General features: G+C 41.2%; 1 protein-coding gene across 1 annotated transcript; it reads left to right on the top strand.

Annotated features, from left to right (window-relative positions):
- The first annotated feature begins 1716 nt into the window (after nucleotides 1–1716).
- DPT (dermatopontin) lies at nucleotides 1717–20240 on the top strand. Its single transcript, XM_060235161.1, has 4 exons — nucleotides 1717–2108; nucleotides 13362–13487; nucleotides 19088–19195; nucleotides 20137–20240. The coding sequence occupies exons 1-4, from the start codon at nucleotides 1801–1803 to the stop codon at nucleotides 20201–20203; spliced, it is 609 nt and encodes a 202-aa protein (XP_060091144.1). The 5' UTR covers nucleotides 1717–1800; the 3' UTR covers nucleotides 20204–20240.
- The last annotated feature ends 3380 nt before the right edge of the window (nucleotides 20241–23620 follow it).

The following is a 23620-nucleotide window of genomic DNA, read 5'->3' as shown; positions in this document are numbered from 1 at the left end:
TTGTATTTGTTAGTTTATTCATTTATAGGTTTGTAGCTTACTGTATTTATCATGTTTTTACCACATTGTTTTCTAATTTTTGTAATCCAGCTTTTGTCTTTTTTATGGCATGGCATGTCATATTGTTTTTCATTTGCATTGGTTTGGAACGCAAGGAAGATTTCCATATGTGCTGGAGCCCTTTGAGAAAGTCAAAGTGTGGAGAAAAAATGAACAAACAAATCTTCCACTAAGTTAAGCATACTGCTTTTCCACTTCTGAAGACATTTCCATTAGCACTTTGCTGGATCCAAACTGTTTTGTAATGTTGTGATCCTGTCTTATTTCATTGCTGATTGCATGTATTGTACTGATCATACTGCATTTTTAAATTTTGTAATCCACCTTAGATCTCTGTGAGAAAGCCAGCCTTTAAATAAAGTGAACAACCATATGATGCATTGGGAGCTGGCACCTTGTCTTGATTTGACTCTGTCTTGGCAACCTGAGCTAAGGACAGTCAGGGGCCCGACCCACTCATGTGAGAAAGGCTGGGAGAATGCAGCTGTCAGGACACAGGGAGAGGAGTGGTCAAAGGCAAGGTCAAGCCAGAAGTTGGGGAAAGCCAGTATGGGAGAGGGTAGTATGCAGCCCTGCGCAGCAAGGAAAAGGAGCAGGGTAGGGAAGAGGCAGGAAAGGCTTCCCTTTCCTTTTAGAATCACCCAGGCACAGCAGGTGAAAGTGGACTGGATACAGGCCAGGTGGGGGTGGAGCCAGGGAATCCCATAAAAGGGAAGGGTCCACACTCTGGCTGAAAAGAAAGCAATAGACTCCACCAAGCCAGGGGGCAGAACAGGATCTGAGTGCCAGAACTAGGGATGGGCATGAACTGGAAAACTGCAGTTCGGTTCAGTTCATGGTTCATGGCATGCTCAGTTCATGAGCCATGAACTACCACAAACTTTTAGGTGTTAAATGAACTATTTTGGTTCATGATGTGGTAGAGTGCCCCCTGGCATGCTAGAGACACCAGACTCACAAGAGATCGCTAGCTGACACTCCTCTACCTGCCCTCCAAGTTTGGTGCAAGATGGGGTTCCCCCCTCCCCATGTCATCACCTAAAGTTAATTTAAACTGGGTGTCCGACCATTCCAGTCCAGCTCTGTTGATCTCTTCCCACCAGCACTCTGCTCTCTAAGGTTTTGAAGTTTTGAGGGGTAAGGCGAAGGTGTCCCCCAAAAAGTGCTTTCTGGGGAAATGACAGGAGCAGGTTCAGGAGTGCACAGAATGGATCCTGTGGAAGCTAGAGACTTCAAACTCACAGGGGAACTCCCCCTGATGCTTCCCTACATGCCTTCCAAGTTGTATGTGTGTGTGTGTGTGTGTGTGTGTGTGTGCATTGGAGGAGTTAAATTTAATGGTTTTAAGATGTTATCATGTATATTTAAAACTTTTAGCTGCCTTGGTGGCTCTTGTAAGGGCATAAAGGCAGAATATAAATTTTGCTAATAAATAAAGTTCTCCCACTGCCCTGTGCCTTAGCTACTGTATGTCTTTTATATAAGAGCACTGGGAGTTTTAATTTTTTACAGTCCTAAGAAATCCCTGTTCTTGGATGTGAAGAACGAGTGTAACATTCCACCTTAAAAACTAATTGAATGTGTCTGCTGCCAACTCTTTAGCATAGAGATGTTTTGCTAAACAATGACACATAGCATTTGGAGCTGGATGCCCCACATCTGGAATCCAAATGTTAGACAATATAAAAAAGCTAGCACAACAACCCAGTGGGGTGCTTTTCAGCCAGAAACACAAGCAACATGGACCTTGTGCTTCTCTGTGTGTTCCTGCCACTGCTCACAGTGGCCTGGGGCCAGTACCAGGACTATGAGGGATATTATTTTTCCCAAAATGAATACAGGGATGATGATGAATGGGTCAACGTGTATCGACAGGGTTTCAACTTCCAGTGTCCTCCTGGGGAAGTGATAGTGGCAGTGAGGAGCACCTTCAGCAAAAAAGAAGGCTCAGACCGACGGTGGAACTATGCCTGCATGCCTACCCCGCAAAACCTCGGAGAGCAAACAGAGTGCTGGTGGGAAGAGATCAACAGAGCTGGACTGGAATGGTAGGATACCCAGTTTAAATTATCCTTAGATGATGACATGGGAGGGGGGAACCCCATCTTGCACCAAGGTTAATGTTAGTAATGCTTGAAGCAATAACAGAAAGGCATGCTAATGATATGACAATCTTTTAAAGCTAGTTTGAAAAACTCAGCAAGCAACAGTGACACGACACCACCACTGATTTCAACTGATGAAGCAATCACAGTATCGGCTAGTTTCTTCTCATGTCTTCATGCAAGCTATGGATATTCATGAGTTCCCTTCCACTTCTTTCTCACACATTCTACTTGTTTTTCTCAGGCAGCTCAACAACATTAGCTGGAGATGGACACTAGTTTCTTGAGAAAACTGACAATGATAAAACAGAGTTGTCATTGCCTGTGATGTACACACTGATTTATTGAGTCATGTAGATGGCTCTGGCCTGGCAGGTATGGACATAAAACTTCAAAAAAATTGACGAAATCTGTTTGATCAGAGACTATAGCTCCCCCCCCCCCCCCGACAAAAAGAGTTCATATATAATGGATAATGCTAATTCTATCGTATCCATTTCACCTCTCTGAAGCAATGCTACTCTCTCTCCAGCCAAAATTTCAACAGTGGGAGAGGTTTGCTCAATGCAGGAAGTGTTTCACAATGAGGGTTTCTTGTTTCTAATCAGATTGTAATTCTAATCATTCTAATCCAAAGGCAGGACAACAATTCTTTTATGTGTTCTCAGTTTCCAGCTTCTCTTTTTATGGTGTATACAGAACGTTCACTGTACTCTTTATATTGTTAGGCAACATATAAATAAACATAACTACTATCCACATACTCTTATAGTGCACTTCTAATTTAGAAGAGGTTCACCCTTTTAAATCCATTGAAAATAATGGGTTTAGAAGGGTATAACTCTGCTCAGGATTCCACTGCTACTGCTCTAGCTGGGGTCCAGCTGTGCCCTTTCACAAGTGGAAGCTGCTTCCACTGACACAAGAATGGATCTGTGATTTTGATGGATTCTCCATATATACATCCTTCTAGCCCTTTCTATGAACTAATATCATAGAACACCAAAGCATTCTTGAGATCTGTCAGGGGAACTGCAAGATGTTTCACTGTCTCATTTATGTTTCCTGCCATAAATAATAACATCAACATTAAAATGATAGAAAAGTGATTTGAACCAAGAAGCCCACATTTGAACCAAAAAGTGCACAGGGGCTTTTTTGAGCAAGAATGCAGAGGAATGCAGTTCCAGCTGGCTTGGCATCAGGGGGTGTGGCCTAATATGCAAATGCGTTACCAGACCCCTATGGCATACATCTAAGAGTTCTGAAAGAACTCAAAGGTGAAATTGTGAATCTGCTGACAAAAATATGTCATCTTTCATTAAAATCTGCCTCTATTCCTGAGGACCAGAAGGTAGCTAATGTCACCCCCATCTTTTAAAAGGGTTCCAGAGGAGAACCGGGAAATTACAGGCCAGTCAGTCTGACTTCAATACCAGGAAAGTTAGTGGAGAGAATTATTAAAGAGAGAATTAGTGGGCACATAGATGAAAAAAATTATTGAAGAAGACTCAGCATGGGTTCTGCAAGGGAAGATCTTGTCTCACTAACCTGTTCTTTGAGGGGGTGAACAAACATGTGAACAAAGGGGACCCAATAGGTGTTGTTTACCTTGACTTCCAGAAAGCTTTTGATAAAGTTCCTCATTGAAGGCTCCTAAGTAAGTTCAAGAGTCATGGGGTAAAAGGACAAGTCCTCTTGTGGATCAAAAACTGGCTAATTAATAGGAAACAAAGAGTGAGTATAAATTTTCACAGTGGAAGACAGTAAGTAGTGGGGTGCTGCAGGACTCAGTACTTGGTCCGATGCTTTTTAACTTGTTCATTAAAGATTTGGAGTTGGGAGCAAGCAGTGAAGTGGCTAAGTTTGCGGATAACACTAAATTGTTCAGGGTGGTGAGAACCAGAGAGGATTGTGAGGCACTCCAAAGGGATCTGTTGAGGCCGTGTGAATGGGCATCAACATGGCAAATGAGTTTCAATGTGGCCAAGTGCAAGGTAGTGCACATTGGGGCCAAAAATCCTAACTGTAAATACAAGTTGATGGGGTGTGAACTGGAGGAGACTGACCAAGATCTAATCTTGGTGTCATGGTAACTCACAGAAAATGTCGAGACAGTGTGTGCAATAAAAAACGCCAGCGCCATGCTGGGAATTATTAGGAAGGGAACTGAAAACAAATCAGTCAGTATCATAATGCCCCTGTATAAATTGATGGTGCGGTCTCATTTGGAATACTGTGTACAATTCTGGTCACCGCACCTCAAAAAAGCCCGCTTGCGGAATAGGGCAGGGTATAAATTAAAAAATTAAATTAAATTAAAGATATTATAGCATTGGGAAAAGTCCAGAAAAGGGCAACTAGAATGATTAAAAGGTTTGAACGCTTTCCCTATGAAGAAAGATTAAAATGCTTGGGGCTCTTTAGCTTGGAGAAATGTCAACTGAGGGGTGACATGATAGAGGTTTACAAGATTATGCATGGGATAGAGAAGGTAGAGAAAGAAGTACTTTTCTCCCTTTCTCACAATACAAGAACATGTGGGCACTCAATGAAATTGCTGAGCAGTCAACTTAGAATGGATAAAAGGAAGTACCGTACTTCTTCACCCAAAGGGTGAATAACACATGGAATTCACTGCCACAGGAGGTGGCGGCAGCTGCAAGCATAGCAAGCTTCGAGAGGGGATTGTATAAACACAGGGAGCAGAGAACCATCAGTGGCTATTAGCCACAGCGTATTGTTGGAACTCTGTCTGAGGCAAGTGATGCTCTGTATTCTTGGGAGGGGCAATAGTGTGAGGGCTTCTAATGTCCTGGCCACACTGATGGGCTTCCTGGTGGCACTTGGGTTTTTTGGCCACTGTGTGACACAGAATGTTGGACTGGATGGGCCTTTGGCCTGATTCAACATGGCTTCTCTTATGTTCTTATGAGTTCCTGTTGGGCTTTTTCTACAAAAAGAGCCCTGCATGTCCATAACCTCATCTCTGTCTGTAAACAAGCACCATTGCATTATGCACTCATCTCATTTTTCAACACAGCAGATTTCTGGAACTTCTTGAACTCATTAATAAAGGGAAGCACTGACACTATTTGCAAGATTCAGACCCAGAAGCCTATTCTTTTATTTATGCTACATAACAAAAGAGATATCTTTTAAAAATCGACTAGTCAGGTTGTCAATAATTAAAAGGGGTCCAAAAGGAGATCACTGACACAGAAATTGATCCTGCAAAGTGAATTCTTGAGATATCCTTCATTTTGACCTCATTTTTCCCCCAATAATGTGTAATTATTTTAAAATCAGTAATTTTAGTCAGTATGGCAGAGCTGGGGATCACCATCCAATGATTTAAACTCTCTAAGATTCATTCAGATCATGAAGCTGACGTGCTAACATGGGAGTGAAAGGAATCAGATGCGCCAAGGAGTAGCCAAGATGATTAGTTCGTGTCAGCTGTTGTCTTACCAGTGGCTAACCCATTAGTTTGTTTGCTGTGTTTTCAGCTTGCTTTCTGCTCATTCATACTGGCAGTTTTTCAGATGGCAGTGGAAACCATGACTCATGGAAGATCCATATTCAGTGCTTCTGCATAGGGACTGGAGTCTGCAACCTCAAAATGCTCAGTCAACTCAGATGAGCTCAACAATAATCAGATGCACTACCTACACATCAGACATCCTCAGATATACCACATGCTGTGCTCAGATGCAATGTCATCTGACTTATGCTTAGATGAAACATGGGTTAAAATTTAAAACTCTTGTTTTATACATTTCTATCAATTAATAAAATATACATAGACTTGTGGGTGAAAGGCTTGTAGAGGTTTCTGCTAGTTGAGGGGGAATCACTTATTGTCATTAATTTTTGTTAGGAAGGTCACCACATTGTTGGCATGCTGTCCCTGCTGCAGGCAGAATTATTCAGAATTGCTTTTCCAAAGGCATAGCTTATATGGCCATGATATATTTTTCTCCAGCTATCTGAATCTGTTTAGTGTTTGTGGGTTTTCATTGTTTCATGTATTTAATTTGTATGTTAAATAACACTGTCAAATAAAAAGTCAAATAGATTCCTGACTTGTCTTGCTGACAACTTCCTTTTCCAGAAAGTGAAGAAGGAAACAAGGGGATCTGCTATCTTGGATTTGATTCTCACCAACAAGGAAGAATTGATTGACGAGGTGGAAATAGTGGGCACCCTGGGCAGTAGTGACCATGTGATTTTGGAATTTACAGTCTTAGGGAAGGGAAAAGCTATACGTAGTCAGACTTTTAGGTTGGACTTAAGAAAGGCAAACTCTGATAAACTTAGAACTATGCTGGGTAAAATCCCATGGTCAGAGATACTTAGGAGGAAGGGGGTTCAGGAGGGGTGGGAGTTTCTTAAAAGCGAAATACTGAAAGCGCAATCACAGACGATTCCTATGAGAAGAAAAAATGGAAAAAGCCTAAAGAAGCCGAAGTGTTCAGAGTAAGAAAAAGAGCAAGGACATGGTAGACCCATTGTGAGGGCAAGAAAGTGAAATTGTAACAGGTAATGAAGAGAGGGTGGAACTGCTCAATGCCTACTTTTCCTCAGTTTTCTCTTCTGAGGGAAACGGTGCTCAACATGGCAAAAACAGAACATATAAGGAGGGTGTGAAGTTCCAACCTAGGATCAGCATGGGGTAGTACATAAACACCTAGTTTCTTTAAATGAAACTAAGCCCTCAGGGCCAGATGAATTGCATCCAAGAGTTCTAAAAGAGCTTGCGGATGTAATTTCTGAGCCTCTGGCTATTATTTTTGAGAATTCTTGGAGAACAGGAGAGATGCTGGAAGATTGGAGGTGAGCGAATGCTGTCCCCATCTTCAAGAAGGGGAAAAAAGATTATCCGGGTAACTACCAACCCCTCAGCTTGACATCTATACCTGGAAAAGTTTTAGAACAAATCATCAAACAATCAGTCCTGGAACATTTAGAAAGAATGGATATTATTACTAAGAGCCAGCATGGGTTTCTCAAGAACAAGTTATGTCAGACTAACCTGATCTCTTTTTTGAGAAAGTGACTACCTTTCTGGATCAGGAAATGCTGTAGACATTGTTTATCTTGATTTCAGTAAGGCTTTTGATAAAGTTCCACATACTATCCTTGTTGACAAGTTGGTAAAATGTGGTTTGGATCCTGTAACCATTAGGTGGATCCTGTAACCATTAGTTACAGAACTGGTTGACAGATCACACACAACGAATGCTTGTGAATGGTTCCTCATCCTCTTGGAGAGGAGTGACAAGTGGAGTGCCTCAAGGATCTATCCTGGGACCTGTATTGTTCAACATCTTTATAAATGATTTGGATGAAAGAATAGAGGGAATGCTTATTAAATTTGCAGATGATACTAAATTGGGAGGGGTTGCAAACACAGAAGAAGACAGAAAGAGGTTACAGGATGACCTTGACAGGCTGGAAAACTGGGCTAAAATCAATAAAATGAATTTTAACAGGGATAAATGTAAAGTTCTGCATTTAGATAGGAAAAATCCCATGCATAGTTATAGGATGGGAGAGACTCGTCTTAGCAGTAGTATGTGCGAAAAGGATCTAGGGGTCTTAGTGGATCATACGCTGAACATGAATCAACAGTGTGATGTGGTGGCTAAAAAGGCCAATGCAATTTTGGGCTGTATCAACAGAAGTATAGTGTCCAGATCACATGATGTGATGGTATCGCTTTACTCTGCTCTGGTAAGACCTCTCCTGGAGTACTGTGTTCAGTTTTGGGCACCACATTTTAAGAAGGATATAGACAAGCTGGAACGGGTCCAGAGAAGGGCGACGAAGATGGTGAGGGGTCTGGAGACCGTCCTATGAAGAAAGGCTGAAGGAGCTGGGGATGTTTAGCCTGGAGAGGAGGAGGCTGAGAGGTGATATGATCACCATCTTCAAGTGCTTGAAGGGCTGTCATATAGAGGATGGTGTAAAATTGTTTTCTGTGGCCCTGGAAGGTAGGACCAAAACCGATGGGTTGAAATTAAAAGAGTTTCTGGCTCAACATTAGGAAGAACTTCTTGACCATTAGAGCGATTCCTCAGTGGAACAGGCTTCCTCAGGAGGTGGTGGAGTCTCCTTCCTTGGACGTTTTTAAACAGAGGCTAGATGACCATCTGACAGCAATGAAGATCCTGTGAATTTAGGGGGGGGGGTGTTTGTGAGTCTCCTGTATTGTGCAGGGGGTTGGACTAGATGACCCTGGAGGTCCCTTCCAACTCTATGATTCTATGATTGTAACCTGGCTTGAGTCTGTGAGGAGAAAGCCTGGTGAAAAATACCTTAAATAAGGTACCTTTCCCCTCAGTGCATTTGCTTAATGTGAGAATGTTAATTGAACCCAAGGAAACATTCTCACATCTGTTAACAATAGTGTTCATCTTTGTGTATGTCTCTTGGCTGCATTCAAACAGAATGCACTTTTTTGGCACAGGAGAATAGTTTGCAAGAGTTGGGGACAGCCTGTTTCTCTGCTGAAAGGAAATCTGGAGCTTGTATCTTTGAAATGAAAGAAGAATGTTTCCTGAAAAATGACAATTAAGAACATGACTGCAAAATCATATTCAGGCAGATTTTGCAACTGAATCTTGGTCCTCTCCCCACCTGCTCTGTATGTTTGTGTGTACACACACACACATATACATATATATATGTTCCTATGGAAAGATTACTTTTAAAACTAGTTGATTGTGTGCTGAAAGCTTACTTTTCAGTTTGGCAGACATAGGGTTACTTTGAGGTTCCTCTTTTGATTTCTATAATGCAAAAGAGAACAGCTAATCTCCTCCATTGCCTCCATTGCTAGGAAATGCACAAACATACCACTCTCTTCTGATGTCCAGATATTTACTATTGTTGTTCTGCTGTTACTACTATTGTTAGTAACAATTGGCAACTACTAGGATCCCTAATGAAATGCAAAGACACAACTACAGAATTAAGCCAGTGTACTAACTTCTGTTTACATGTATTTTCCAACCCATTCCAAAGAGTGTCAGACATATTGTTTCATTGCAACCTTTTGAGGTAGGCTAAACTGAAAGAAAGTGACAATTGCCAGAGACATCCAGTGAGTTTCATAGCCAAAAAAGGATTTGAACCCAAAGCCTCTCATTTCTGAGCTTAACACTCTACTGCTCTGCTCTTGTCTTACTTTGCAACCTGCAAAGTATTTAATATTTAAATTACAATGCTCTAATATTTAAATTATAATGATCTAATGTTTATAGTGTACCAGAACACAGCAAAATCTATTGATCCACACACCAGCCCACAAGCAGCAGGAGGCATATCATATGACCATCTTTAATATAATACTTTGTCTCTTCCTAGTTCTGGTCCTGCAGTTGTTGACTGTGTGGAGATGTTCTGATATTACACCATAAAACTAGGGCTATTGTGCTTGGCCAAATTGATTCAGCAAGATTGTCAGCCTCCAGGTGGGGCCTGGAGAAGTCCTAGTACAGATGATCTCCAGACTACAGATATTTGTCCCCCTGGAAAAAATGGCAGCTTTGGAGAGTGGAATTTATAGTATTATACCCTGATATCCCTCCCCTCTCCAGATTCCACTCTCAGGCTTTGTCCCCAAATCTCCAGGAATTTCCCAACCCAGAACTGGAACCCTAACCACCTTCCTTCTCCCTTTGCTGTTAAGAAACTAGAATGCAGGTAAAAGGCCCAAAGAGTACTTGAGGTTGTGGAATGTCTTGTTGAATCATAGAGTCATAGAGTTGGAAGGGACCTCTATGGTCATCTAGTCCAACCCCCTGCACAAGCAGGAAATTCACAAATACCTCCCCCTAAATTCACAGGATTTGCATTGCTGTCAGAGGGCCATCTAGCCTCTAAAAACCTCCAAGGAAGGAAAGCTCACCACCTCCTGAGGAAGCCTGTTCCACTGAGGAACTGCTCTAACTGTCAGGAAGTTCTTCCTAATGTTGAGCTGGAAATTCTTCTAATTTCAACAATTGGTTCTGGTCCTACCTTCTGGAGCCACAGAAAACAATTCCACACCATCCTCAATATGGCAGCCTTTCAAGTACTTGAAGATGGTGATCATATCACCTCTCAGCTACCTTCTCTCCAGGCTAAACATGCCCAGCTCCTTCGACCTTTCTTCATAGGACTTGGTCTCCATACCTCTCACCATCTTCGTCGCCCTCCTCTGGACCCGTTCCAGCTTGTCAATATCCTTCTTAAAATGTGATGCCCAATACTGAACACAGTACTCCAGGTGAGGTCTTACCAGAACAGAGTAAAGCGATACCATCACATCACGTGACCTGGACACTATACTTCTGTTGATACAGCCCAAAATTGCATTGGCCTTTTTAGCCACCACATCACACTGTTGACTCATGTTCAGCATATGGTCCACTAAAACCCCTAGATCCTTTTCTAGTTCTACAACACCAAATTCAACTATTTATGTAGAAGTATTCAATCTGTATTTCAGTATTTCCGCTTGTGCTATTTTAAGCTATTTTTTTTACTGATGGAACAAGCAGTAGGCCAAGTAAATTAATTATTATTTATGGCTGTGTTACAGAATAACGGCATGACAAAGGAAAACTGAATGAAAACAAATGAAACTATAGTCTTCAAATAATTTCATGGCTCTCACAGGAATTGCAGAATTAGTTTATTTTTTCTGATTTGAAATATATTATCCAGGGCTGTTTGCTCATGTGAAATTTTTCCATTATTTTTGCAAGTGTTGTAGGTGGCAACTGCTTTTATTGTAAGTTGGGACTGTACAAAAATGTTTTGTGGGGTTTTTGTTTCTTTTCATTTTTGAGAATGGCCAAGAAGTTCATTTGTACCCCACCCATTTTCCTTGGTAAATTTACCATGTTTTCCTTACTTTGATGCCACTATTATTGTATTATATTACATACCTTTTATGCCCCATTTATAAGCAATTGATACAAAAGAAAAACCCCTGGCATAATACTCAACAGCAGTATTTCTATAAAATGTTGTTATTAGGGACAAGAAAGAGAACAACTGCAGTTTTGCCATGAGTGCAGAGAAAACTTAAAAGATACTTGGACTTTCAACCTGAATCAAATGATTCAGTAACATAATTAGTACAAATTTGAAGTGCAATCCTAGACAGAGCTATATCCTTCTAGGTACTTTGGAGTTCAAGGGCTCAGGAAGGTACAACTCTAGATTGCACTGCTGCTGTCCATGACAGACTTGTTAAACACTCATGCTTCAGCTGCAAGAGCACTTTAGTAATGCACCATTTACAATGGTGGTTGGAATATTGATAATTTTCTTAGTATAGGTATATTAGATCTGATTTAAACAGCTATTGCTGAGGCAAAAGTACTCACTTGTGTGAGCTGGCATTCATGCGTCAACTCTTATCAAATGAGTTGCCATCTAAGAACATAAGAGAAGCCATGTTAGATCAGGCCAATGGCCCATCCAGTCCAACACTCTGTGTCACACAGTGGCAATTTATACACACACACACACACACACACACACTGTGGCTAATAGCCACTGATGGACCTGTGCTCCATATTTTTATCTAAACCCCTCTTGAAGGTGGCTATGTTTGTGGCCGCCACTACCTCCTGTGGCAGTGAATTCCACATGTTAATCACCCTTTGGGTGAAGAAGTACTTCCTTTTATCTGTTTTAACCTGTCTGCTCAGCAATTTCATCGAATGCCCATGAGTTTTTGTATTTGAGAAAGGCAGAAAAGTACTTCTTTCTCTACTTTCTCCATCCCATGCATTATCTTGTAAACCTCTATCATGTCACCCCACAGTCGACATTTCTCCCAGCTGAAGAGTCCCAAGCGTTTCAACCTTTCTTCATAGGGAAAGTGTTCCAGCCCTTTAATCATTCGAGTTGCCCTTTTCTGGACTTTCTCCAATGCTATAATATCCTTTTTGAGGTGCAGCGACCAGAACTGCACACAGTACTCCAAATGAGACCGCACCATCGATTTATATAGGGGCATTATGATACTGGCTAATTTGTTTTCAATTCCCTTCCTAATAATTCCCAGCATGGCGTTGGCCTTTTTTATTGCAAACGCACACTGTCTTGACATTTTCAGTGAATTATCTACCACGACCCCAAGATCTCTCTCATGGTCAGTCTCTGCCAGTTCACACTCCATCAACTTTTATTTGTAGCTGGGATTCTTGGCCCCAATGTGCATTACTTTGCACTTGGCCACATTGAACCGCATCTGCCACCTTGACGCCCACTCACCCAGCCTCAACAGTTCCCTTTGGAGTTCCTCACAATCCTCTCTGGTTCTCACCACCCTGAACAATTTAGTGTCATCTGCAAACTTGGCCACTTCACTGCTCACTCCCAACTCTAAATCATTTATGAACAAGTTAAAGAGCATGGGTCCCAGTACCGAGCCCTGCGGCACCCCACTGCTTACCGTCCTCCACTGCGAAGACTGCCCATTTATACTCACTCTCTGCTTCCTATTACTCAGCCAGTTTTTGATCCACAAGAGGACCTGTCCTTTTACTCCATGACTCTCAAGCTTTCTAAGGAGACTTTGATGAGGAACTTTATCAAAAGCTTTCTGGAAGTCAAGGTAAACAACATCTATCGGGTCTCCTTTGTCCACATGTTTGTTCACCCCCTCAAAGAAATGTAACAGATTAGTGAGGCAAGATCTTCCCTTACAGAACCCATGCTGAGTCTTCCTCAATAACCCATGTCCATCAATGTGCCTACTCATTCTGTCCTTGATAATGCTTTCTACCAACTTTCCCGGTATTGAAGTCAGACTGACTGGCCTGTAATTTCCTGGATCTCCTCTGGAACCCTTTTTAAAGATGGGGGTGACATTTGCTACCTTCCAGTCCTCAGGAACGGAGACAAACCATGAGCTTTGGACCTCTGGTGTGCTAACTAAGCATATATAGTGGTTTTGCATGGATACCAGTCCAGTTTATGCAAGACATTATGGGAACTCTACATCTCGTGGGCAAGTGCATTTCCCTCACCAACAGCTGTCATAAGGGAGCTAGGCAGCATAAAATCAATGGAGCAGCAGTCTAACAAGTAGGCACGATGCCATAGTTGTGTTCAGTGATCCACAAGAATGTGCTTGCAGCCAGCAGGTCTTCTTTTCAAACTTTTCAATGTTATTTTTTCCCCCTCCAGGTATCAGACGTGTTCAAATAATGGATTGGTGGCAGGATTCCAGAGCCAATATTTTCCATCTGTGCTGGATCGAGAGTGGCAATTTTATTGTTGCAGCTATGGCCGGAGATGCCCATATTCATGTTGGTGAGCTTCATGATGGGGGTGGGGAGGATTGAACCCTGGTCTCAACTGTGTTGGACATTCCAACCATTATACCCAAATGGCTTTCTTTACAAATGTCAGTTAATCAAGCTTCAAAAATATCTTTCAGTGAATAAGAGATGAGGAAATCACAGCTTTTGAGATTTGTTTTGTCCTATGTCTTTTAATTTGCCCTTTTACTTTTCACACCAAGCAGACTCAACTCAAACATCATCTGGACACAAATCATATGACTTGCCTGGCTCCAAGGTCCACAAGTGCAGCCTGGGTGGGAGTCTCCCCACGTTAGGGGAAATGGTACAGGGTCATAGACCATTTGATCACCTCCCTCCAGAGTTGTGACTCTGATCCAGTTCTGAGCCCCCATGGCTAGTTCTAAGAAACTGTAACATGCTGAGAGATTGGTCCAATGATAGATCTTCTGTGTCTTCTTGTTAGACAGACTTAGAATAAAAGCAAAGCAGATGTGTATTAGCTTTCAGAAAACTTTACTTGAAAAATTATAGGGAAGGGTTACATTAGAAGATAAAACAATAAACAGCCTGTCCAAGTTACATCTTGTCTGTTTGATGGTTCTACCTGGTGTCTGTGTGGGAGAATAAAAGAGAAAAATTTTGCCCCAATGCCACCACCTCTTGTCTACAGGACAAACTGCATATAGCACCATCAATAAACTAATCAACCAATAGCAGTTCCCAAACTCATATCATTATGAATAATGCCTCCTTTTCTCTGGCAAGAAATATATCCCTAATACCTAATTGCAGGAATTTTTTGTAGCAGGAACTCATTTGCATATTAGACCACGCACCCCTGATGTAGCCAATCTTCCAAGAGCTTATAAGGCTCTTAGAACAGGGCCTACAGTAAGCTCCAGGAGGACTGACTACATCAGGGTTGTGTGGCCTAATATGCAACAGAGTTCCTGCTACAAAAAAAGTCCTGCCTAATTGGTACTAATGCTAACTAGCTAAGAATTAGCATACATAAACAAACATTAACTCTTTCATGACTGAAGGAGTGATATTTGCAATATCCCAATGCTTCTAGTTCAGTCTGTAGTAGATTCTACTTTGACCTAGAACAGAATAGCTTAAATTTGTATATGAGTTGAGCATGAGTTGATTTCTTGCTTATGTGGCTTCCCTAGTTAGAAATCCTGTCCACCTCCTTCAGCACCTGCATGGCTAAGAGGAACGGGGGCAATCTGGGTGCAATAAAGCCAGCTCAAAGAGAGCTAGGATGGAAACAAAGTGTTCAGTTGCACTCTTTGATGTGTTTACTTTGCCTTATATCTGACCAGCTACCAGCATAAATGTAATATTGAAGAATAAGGAAACTTGTGCTTCCCATAATAAAACTTTCCAGTATCCCGTGCCTGAAGATGTTCTGCACCTGAGCTTGAAGCCATAGTCCTGCCACAGATCTGTTTTATGGAGGCATTTGTTTGGTTTTACTTGTAAAAAGCCATCCTTAAAGTCTTTGTTTTAGCCTGATCACAATTGTTTTGTGTTTCAGTGGGATAAATAACACTTCCAACACATTCCTTTAAGCTATCATCTTGTATATATATCTTTAAGTGCATATATACCTTTAAGTAAATCCTTAAAACTAGTTTCTCTTTCCTCTTCAGGCCCTGCATGGAAGAGGGCAAAGTTAGATCTGATTCTGTGTACATTGGTGTATGGTTGCCAGCTGGAGGCTGGAAACTGGTGGGAAAGTTATTGGGTGGTGATGGCAGCCTCCAGGAGGAACCTGGGGATCCCCTGGAATTACAGCTTATCTCCAGACTACAGAGATCAGTTTCCGGGGGAGGGGGGTTGGATGCTTTGAAGGATTGACTCTGTGGCATTGTACCCCACTGAAGTCTCCACTGAAGATTTGTTCAAGTTTGTTGAAGCTACCAGAGCTTACTGTGTGCTGACCATTGAGCAGGCCTGAAAGGGTGATAAAGCAGGATAGGTATGTTTCTCCCACCCACTGAACCTCGGAGGATATTCAGTTGCCACAGTGATACATGATTCTTGCTTTACCTTGGTATAAGTGGCTTGGCTTAAGTCTTTGAACACCAGGTATTCAAGGAGCCTGGTGTTCTCCTGAAATTACAACTAATCTCCAAACTGCAGAGATCAGTTCCCTGGAGGGAATGGCAGGTTCTGAGGGTAGACTCTTCATCATCAACATCCTAATTAAGCTCTATCCAGTCCCCAAACTCTATTCTCCCCATGCATGGTCCCCAAATTGCCATGAATATCCCAAGCTGGAATTGGAAAGAGCATTTCCTTGTCAGGCAACATCTCACTGCTTCAAGCAGATTTTAAAAATTGAATTTCAAAGCCTTTCAATCTTATCTAGTACTATGATTTTATGTATTATGTGCAACAGCAGTAGTTCAATAAAACACTTTGTTTAAAATATTCATGTTTATATGACTATCATTCTTACTGTACACTCTTCATTACAACTGTTTCATCTACTCATATAGTTCTTATAAAAATTGAATTGAATTATTAATAGTTATTGCTTTTAATTGTTCTTACGTACATAGAGTGTTTGCATTCCAAAACCTTTAAAGGAATATTGTCCTTCCTATAACTTATTTATATAGATTTTTTGACATTTAGAGTGCTTTATATTAGTATTTCCCATAAACAAAATCTTGTACAATTAAATTATTATTATTATTTCCATTTTACAAATGGAAAACTGAGACCTAGCCAAGCAATTTCATGAATAAGTCAAGATTTGAATGCAGGGCTGCATCCACTCAATTCAACATTGCATTGTTATTGTGCTGTAGTGATGATTCACAATTGAATTTTCCTGTGCAGACAAGACAATTTAGTTGCAAATGATTGTAACAGTGTGACAATAACACAATATCCAATGATATTGGGTGCAGCCTAGGACTTCCCAGTAGCACATCAAATATCTTTACCACCATATGACCAAGGCAGCTTATAAAGCTAAGCAAATTTTGTACTCTGAATTCTACTCTGATTCCTCAAGGTGCTCTTTGCCTGCAAGGTGCTCTTTGAATTTCTACACTATCCTTATGTCACCAGAACCTGTGCCATCTCAATACTGCCATGTTTTCTGGAGCTGCTTTTCTGTTTAGTATTTGTATCATGCTATCATTTATGAATTTGTTAAACATAGAGTGTTTAATTGATTAAAAATAAACCACTCAACATGCAGCCTGGAGTTCAGAAGTGGCCTAAGTGGCATGTGTGAAATCAGTCCACTGGTCTAAATTTCCTTGATAGTGTTACATTGTTCCAGAATTTTAAACTTGATTCTTGTCACTTTTTAAGGAATGCTATTCTGCTACTTTTGATGTTTAGATGGCATAGTGAATGCTGAAATATTGAGGAAATAATTGAGAAAAGATCTGTAAAATTAAATCACATCTGCTGTGTACATGAAAAAAAAAATAAGCCACTCATTTTGAGAACAAAGTTTTGGAATACATGATTAATTATATAGACATATGGAGTTATTTTGTTGTATTTCTAATCACTGAAAAATGCTTAAGGGAGTATGAACAGAGAGACTACATTGTATAAGAATAACACATTGCATACTCGTATTCTTCATTTCTGCTCTTAATTGTATGCATTTGGTTAGATTTCTTAAACTTTATTTGCTTTTCTTTAATCATCCGACCAAACAGAAAGTCAAATTCACCTACCTCAGAATTAATTTTGCTAAATTGTGCATTAAATCATTGACTGTCAATAACTGCCTGCTTCTGAAATTAATAGAGATCATAATTGTTTACAAATCAAATTAAACGGCTTGCAAATTAAAAGGGACCTATAAGAGAAAATTTGTAATAGATGCAGCAATAATACAGTGCTACCTCCGAAATGGAGGAACATCTTAGTCAATGTGGCAGTATGTGAAGCATTTTCTTGTGGCTGAAGTAAAGAACTAGATGAAAATGATGAAGGAAATAAATGAATGAGGTTTTCCTTCAGTTCTTATGTCTGTAGCTCTGAAATGCTGCTCCGATAAGTCATCTGTAGTGCAATCCTGTATACTGTTACTCCTGTCTAAACTCACTGATCATGCAAAAAAAAAAAAATTAATTTCAGAAATGTCCAGAAACTGTTCAAATATCAGAAACAGTCAACAAGTATGCAATGGAATGGACAGAACAGTGAGGGTTTTTGTAACAAATCCAGATGACAACTTGCTTTTGATTTCCTCTCAGCAGGCCCATAGCCCTGGGGGGTCCTGGGGGGGCATGTCCCCTCTATTTAAAAAAAACCCTTCCCCCTGTAGGACCCCTCCATTGGAGGGCCTCCAGGGCTGCTGTTGCTCAGCAAGGGTGGCAGAAGGGGTGGAGTTTGCCCAAAGGGCTCCTCAAGAGGAGCCTTCTGCGCAAATGGGGCCATCTGGCCCCACGCTCCCCCCCAAAAAAAATTTTCTTACCTCATGGGCCCCTCCACCCCAAATTTTCTGGCTACAGGCCTTCCTCTCAGTATCATTTTCAGCACATTTTCTTGGGAGTAAGCCCTACCTGAATAGGATTCTAAGTAGACTTGCTTAGGGCTGGTCTTGTTAGCACTGTATCTATTGATTGTTTTCATGTAGGATTTGTTCCTCAGGTGCTAAACATTCTCCATATCCTTGTGACATTATTAAAAGCTCACCTGTGTTATTCCCTCAAAGGAACTGTGCTGGAAATTCTTGTAGTACTTTGGTTTGTAACTTCTTCACAAATTGAGTTTTAAAGACAACACATAGCAAATAAGTCAAAACCAAAGATGATGAAAAGCAGATTTTCTGTATCTGTCCTTCTGACTGAGCAGTGTAAGCATTCAAATCAGAATGAAAATTATATCCCAGGGTTAACAAATCTATAACAGAACAACAAATGCATTATGCTTTCTTTTTTAAAAAGTCCAAATTCTGTCCAAAGTTTTAAATTCAGTAATTAATGTATATTATAAACCCTGTTTATATTTCCTTCATTTGCATAACATTCTGTTCCTGATAGCCATGTGAAGGAGCATGGCCCATGGATACTAGAAGTTCTGCAGACTCTGTCCGCTCCCCCAGTTTCCTGAGATTTCACTAAACGTTTTCAAATTTAGTGGATGGGCTGTGGCTTAGTGGTAGACCATCTGTTTGGAATTAAGAAGATCTCAGGTTCAGTCCCCAGCATCTTCAGTTAAAAGGATCAGGTAGTAAGCAGAAAGACCTCTACTAGAGACCCTGGACAGGTGCTTCCATTCTGAGTACTCAATTCTGACTTTGATGGACCAGATCATTATAAGGCAGCTTCATGTGTCTATCACCATAAGATATATACCTTGAAAATTGAGATTCTCAAAATGCTGAAACTAAATTCTACTCCCAGGCATCACAGAAAATACAGCTCTTGATCTAGCTCACTGGCAGCTGAGTTCACTCTTCAGTTAATGAGGGGAGAAAGACCTGTCAAAGTTGCGAACAAACCTTTTTCTGGGCAGGAGCAAAGGTCATGAACTTTGAAAAGAAATTGTCATATTGATTCCCCCTCCCCACTTTCTCTACAGAACATTGATTAAACTGGCATTTTCTCCATTTGAAAGGCTGACAACAGAACATCCAGGACATTATGGGGAAGATATGGACATGATGATGTATACCTATGACTACTATATCCGTGGAGCAACCACAACTTTTTCGGGTGTGGAGAGGTCAGATTCAAATTTTCTCCTGGAAGCCTCATATTTCCTCCAATGTTATAGGTGGCTTATTGCAGCATGATTTGTTTTTCTCAAGCCACTCTTATTAAACCACAAGACAGGCTCTATTTAAATGTGATGCTGGTGGAAGAAAAAGCACTCATATTGCATGGAGTTCTGTTTAAACTGAGTTCTTACCAATGCAAGAGCAATTGTGAAGCCCCATGGAAGAGAGCTTTTGCCCAGCTAGCCCTATACTGGGTTATAAACATGGTGAGGCAGGAATTATGGCCACAGAAGGGATAGACTTCGTATTGAAACAACCTACCCCTCTCTCAGTCAGAGCAATATGGGAACCTCACTGAGGAAAAGGATACAACAAGGGTTTGGGCTTGTTGAACCAATAGGCACTTTGGGAATTTTGAGAACAGGCAGTGGGTGTTGCAACAAAATAACTGGCATTGAGGAGTGAGACCAATCACAAAATGGCCACCATGCAGGTTTGGTCTAATTATAGGTAATTTAGACGTTCCAAAAAATATTAGGTTTCAAGCCAAGTGTCCATCGTATGATGGAGGCAGCCATTTCCAAATGGGGGCTTCCTGCAGATATAAAGATGATTCCACCTGAGCTCTTCTGAAGCACCTTCTACTCCAGTTAAGTGGCAGAAAACCAGGACTTGTTCTTTGTTTTAGGGAAGAAGTAGGTGGGTGCCAAGAAACACATCAGCAGGTACCATAGCACTCCAGGGCACCATGTCAGGAAAGGTGGGGGGGGGGGTCACTGAGCTGCAGAACGCATTGTGGTTGTTCCATATGGGTAGCTATGTTAGAAGCAGAGTAAAACAGGCATCCAGAATAAATTAAGGCTCCTGTTTTAGACTGTGTTATCATTTTTGAGATCTCTGTCACCCAACTAATGAAAGTTTATTTGTTCTTTCTCTTCTTTTGCAGAGATCGACAGTGGAAGTTTATTGTCTGCAGAATGACAGATTATGACTGTCAGTTTCAGAATGTTTAGAGGCTTGGAATATATACTATACTTGGCAGGGGGGAGAGGGGTGAAATTAAAACAGTAGGAGAATCAATGTATTCATGCACCAGTTTCTTTACAGAGCTGTAGCTCTTCTACTGCTAATAGGGCTGGTAAATACCACACTGCATTCACATTTACTTTGCATACTAGAGGCACATCCATATGGCCCTTTATTTAGGGATCAGATGTTCTGTATCAGTTAATGTAATTCCCAGAGGACCTAAGCTTCTTGTGCTTTCCTTTCTGTCAATTGATCTGGTGGACACCATTAATGACTGTCTTCCTACTTCCAGTGCAGAGATATTCCTTCCTAAGTTTCTTGTAGGGATGCTTGAACACTTTCTGGTTTGTTCCACTCTGTGACCTCTGGTTGTGAGCAGGAGCTGTTTGGTTGTTCACAGAAGGCCTGGACCATTTCATGGAGTGCTACATACGAGGAGCAGACCCAGGTCCAAGACTTCGCTCGCAGACAGTCATAGCAGTCAAGCATGACTTGATTTCCTTCCAAATCTGCCTGTTGCAACAGCAACAGTTGCAGCAGCCCTAGTTTCTAGGGATACCTGCTGTACTCCTGCCTGTATGCTACAGTACCAAAACTGGGAGTATGGAAAGCTGCCCTGTGGATGTGCCTTTAGACAAAACTCTGGACAAATCCCTTGCATTTTTATTTGTGGCTCGTTTACACTGTTTAGATGCTTCCTGATACAAACTCAAGTGTTGTGGGTATTCTTTGCTTGTCGCTTATCTGCATATCTGCAGTTTAATTTTTGCATTGCTTTTTAACTACTGCATCCCATTTACAAAAAGGACCCCAAAAGCTCCCTGATCTGTGCTTTGCACCCAACCCTTACAATGAGGGCCTCCTTTATCATACTCTCCAGCTGTGATTGCAAGGGAGCAGAAATTTCTTCTGTGGCACAACATTGCAACCCAGACAACTATGATACACAACAAAATGCTGATTAGCATTGACTCTGGAGATAGAATTGCTTTTCAGCCTACAGTCTGTGCCTAAAATCCAAATGAGATCAATGTAGTAACCTCTGATGGCATAAATGTCTTCATGTCAAAAAGACATCAGATTGTTTCTTTGTAAATGTCAAGCACTTTGCTATCTCTTGTAATCAGGAGCCCATAATAAATGAGAATACCAGGGCTCTAAACTTTGCAGGAAATATTTGTGAGCTTGAACACAGAGGTGTAAATGAACCCATTAGGTAGATCAGATGTGGAACAAAACTATAGTGAATATGATGGAAGGTTTGATCACAAACCTAAAATCAGTGATATATTGTTCTGTTAAAGAAGATGACATGAAGAATTAAGCTGTGCTACACACACAATTTCTGCAAATGGGAGATACTTGAGAGTCCAAAGATATTTACAGTAGGAGGATATTCTGTAATTTACTCAGAATGGCTGTATTAGAACATCTTTAGTAAATTCAGTATGTACAAGCACACCGGGAACTGCTATCATAAATAAAGATACAAATCAAATAATTTGGTAATATTACAGTCTTTATATGTGTATTCAGCTATACTTGTGCAAGTACTAATTGCCATCCAGGAAGCTATATAGATTGCGTCCCCAAACATTTCACAGAGATAAGCAAGAATCTATTATAATGCAATAATAACAGATGAACAGGATTGCTGGTAAATGTCTCTTCTGTAGCTTATTGCACTCCATCTTAATCAATATGGAGCAGAACATGCAAATCTCAAACAAGCCAGTAAGTTCTCAAAACACTAATAGCATCCTTCCCATTCACTTCAAACTGTGCAAAAGTGGGCTTTGCTAGTTGGTTGTAAAGTAAATAGTCATGATAAAAATGCCAATATGTAAGTACTACATAAGTAGCATATGTAGAATTAGGCATCACCAAACATCTCATTTTTAGGTGTACACATAGGATCAGGGCTTTTTTGTAGAAAAAGCCCAGCAGGAACTTATTTACATATTAGACCACACCCCATTGATGCCAAGCCAGCCGGAACTGCATTCCTGTGCTTTCCTGCTCAAAAAAATCCCTGCATAGGATTCTTTGTGACCCTGGAAATGTAAAATGCAAGTGTGACAAACTGGTTTCTGAAACCTGGTGGTGGTTATTTGTCAAAAGTAAACCCTTAGGTCATAGTGGAGAGCCAGCATGGTGTGTTGGTTAAGAGCGGTGGACTCTAATCTGGAGAGCACAGTTTGATTCTCCTTTTTCCACATTAAGTTTGCTGTGTGACCTTGATCCATTCACGGTTCTCTCAGTACTCTCTCAGCCCCATGTACCTCACAAGGTGTCTGTTGTGGGGAGAGGAAAGGAAGGTGATAGTAAGACACTTTGAGACTCTTTAGGGTAGGAAAAGCAGGGCATACAAACCAACTCTTATTATTGATACATGCCCACTAGTTCTACCACCTTCTTGGCTCACCCAATATCCATACAATGGATATTTATTTATTTATATTCGCATTTATATCCCGCCCTCTCCGCCGAAGCAGGCTCAGGGCGGCTAACAACATTAAATATCCACAATAAAACAATAAAACCATAAAACATTAAAAACAATTACAGTAAGATCAATTAAAATTAACAATTGCACTTTAAATATTGAACAATTTGTAAACAATTTTGGTGCTAAGTTCCATACCATGATGTTAAACAGCTTTATACTTTAGTTGAAGGCCATTCGAAAAAGTGTTGTTTTACAAGCCTTGCGGAATTGGGCAAGGTCCCGCAAGGCTCTAACATCATCAGGGAGTTGGTTCCACCAGTGGGGGGGCACAATAGAGAAGGTTCGTTCTCTGGTAGCCTTCAATCTCGCCTCCCTCAATCCGGGGATTTCTAATAGATTTTGTGATCCAGATCTAAGTACCCTCTGAGGAATGTATGGGGAGAGACGGTCCCTAAGGTAAACAGGACCTCAGCCATATAGGACTTTAAAGGTAATAACCAGCACCTTGTAGCGAATCTGGAATGCTATTGGCAGCCAATGCAGTCCCCACAGCCCCGGCTGCACATGATCCCGAATAGAGAGACCCAGTAACAGCCTGGCTGCAGCATTCTGCACCAGCTGCAGCTTCTGGATTCATGGGCAGTCCCATGTAGAGGGCATTACAGTAGTCTAGTCTCGAGGCGACCATAGCATGAATCACTGTTGCTAAGTCACTGTGCTCTAGGAAGGGTGCCAGCTATCGTGCCCGCCTATGATGGAAAACGGCGAATCTCTCAGTGGCTGCTATCTAGGCCTCCATAGCCAATGTGGGCTCCAGTAGCACCCCCAAGCTCTTGACTTCAGGTGCCAATATCAGTGGTGCCCCATCAAAGGCTGGTAAAGGGATTTCCCTTCCCAGGCCACCGCGACTCAGACAAAGGACTTCTGTCTTCATTGGGTTCAGCTTCAGACG

The sequence above is a fragment of the Heteronotia binoei genome, chromosome 3 (genome assembly GCF_032191835.1).
Source record: "Heteronotia binoei isolate CCM8104 ecotype False Entrance Well chromosome 3, APGP_CSIRO_Hbin_v1, whole genome shotgun sequence".
Lineage (NCBI taxonomy): Eukaryota > Metazoa > Chordata > Lepidosauria > Squamata > Gekkonidae > Heteronotia > Heteronotia binoei.
This window is presented reverse-complemented; position numbering and strand designations above follow the sequence as displayed.

What these genes read in the sequence shown, in the direction of transcription:
- DPT (XM_060235161.1), top strand. Translation starts at nt 1,801, where the DNA reads ATGGACCTTGTGCTTCTCTGTGTGTTCCTGCCACTGCTCACAGTGGCC. An exon ending in AACAGAGCTGGACTGGAATG is followed by an intron (nt 2,109 to 13,361) that starts GTAGGATACCCA and finishes TTCCCCCTCCAG; the next exon opens with GTATCAGACGTGTTCAAATA. An exon ending in ACTTTTTCGGGTGTGGAGAG is followed by an intron (nt 19,196 to 20,136) that starts GTCAGATTCAAA and finishes CTTCTTTTGCAG; the next exon opens with AGATCGACAGTGGAAGTTTA.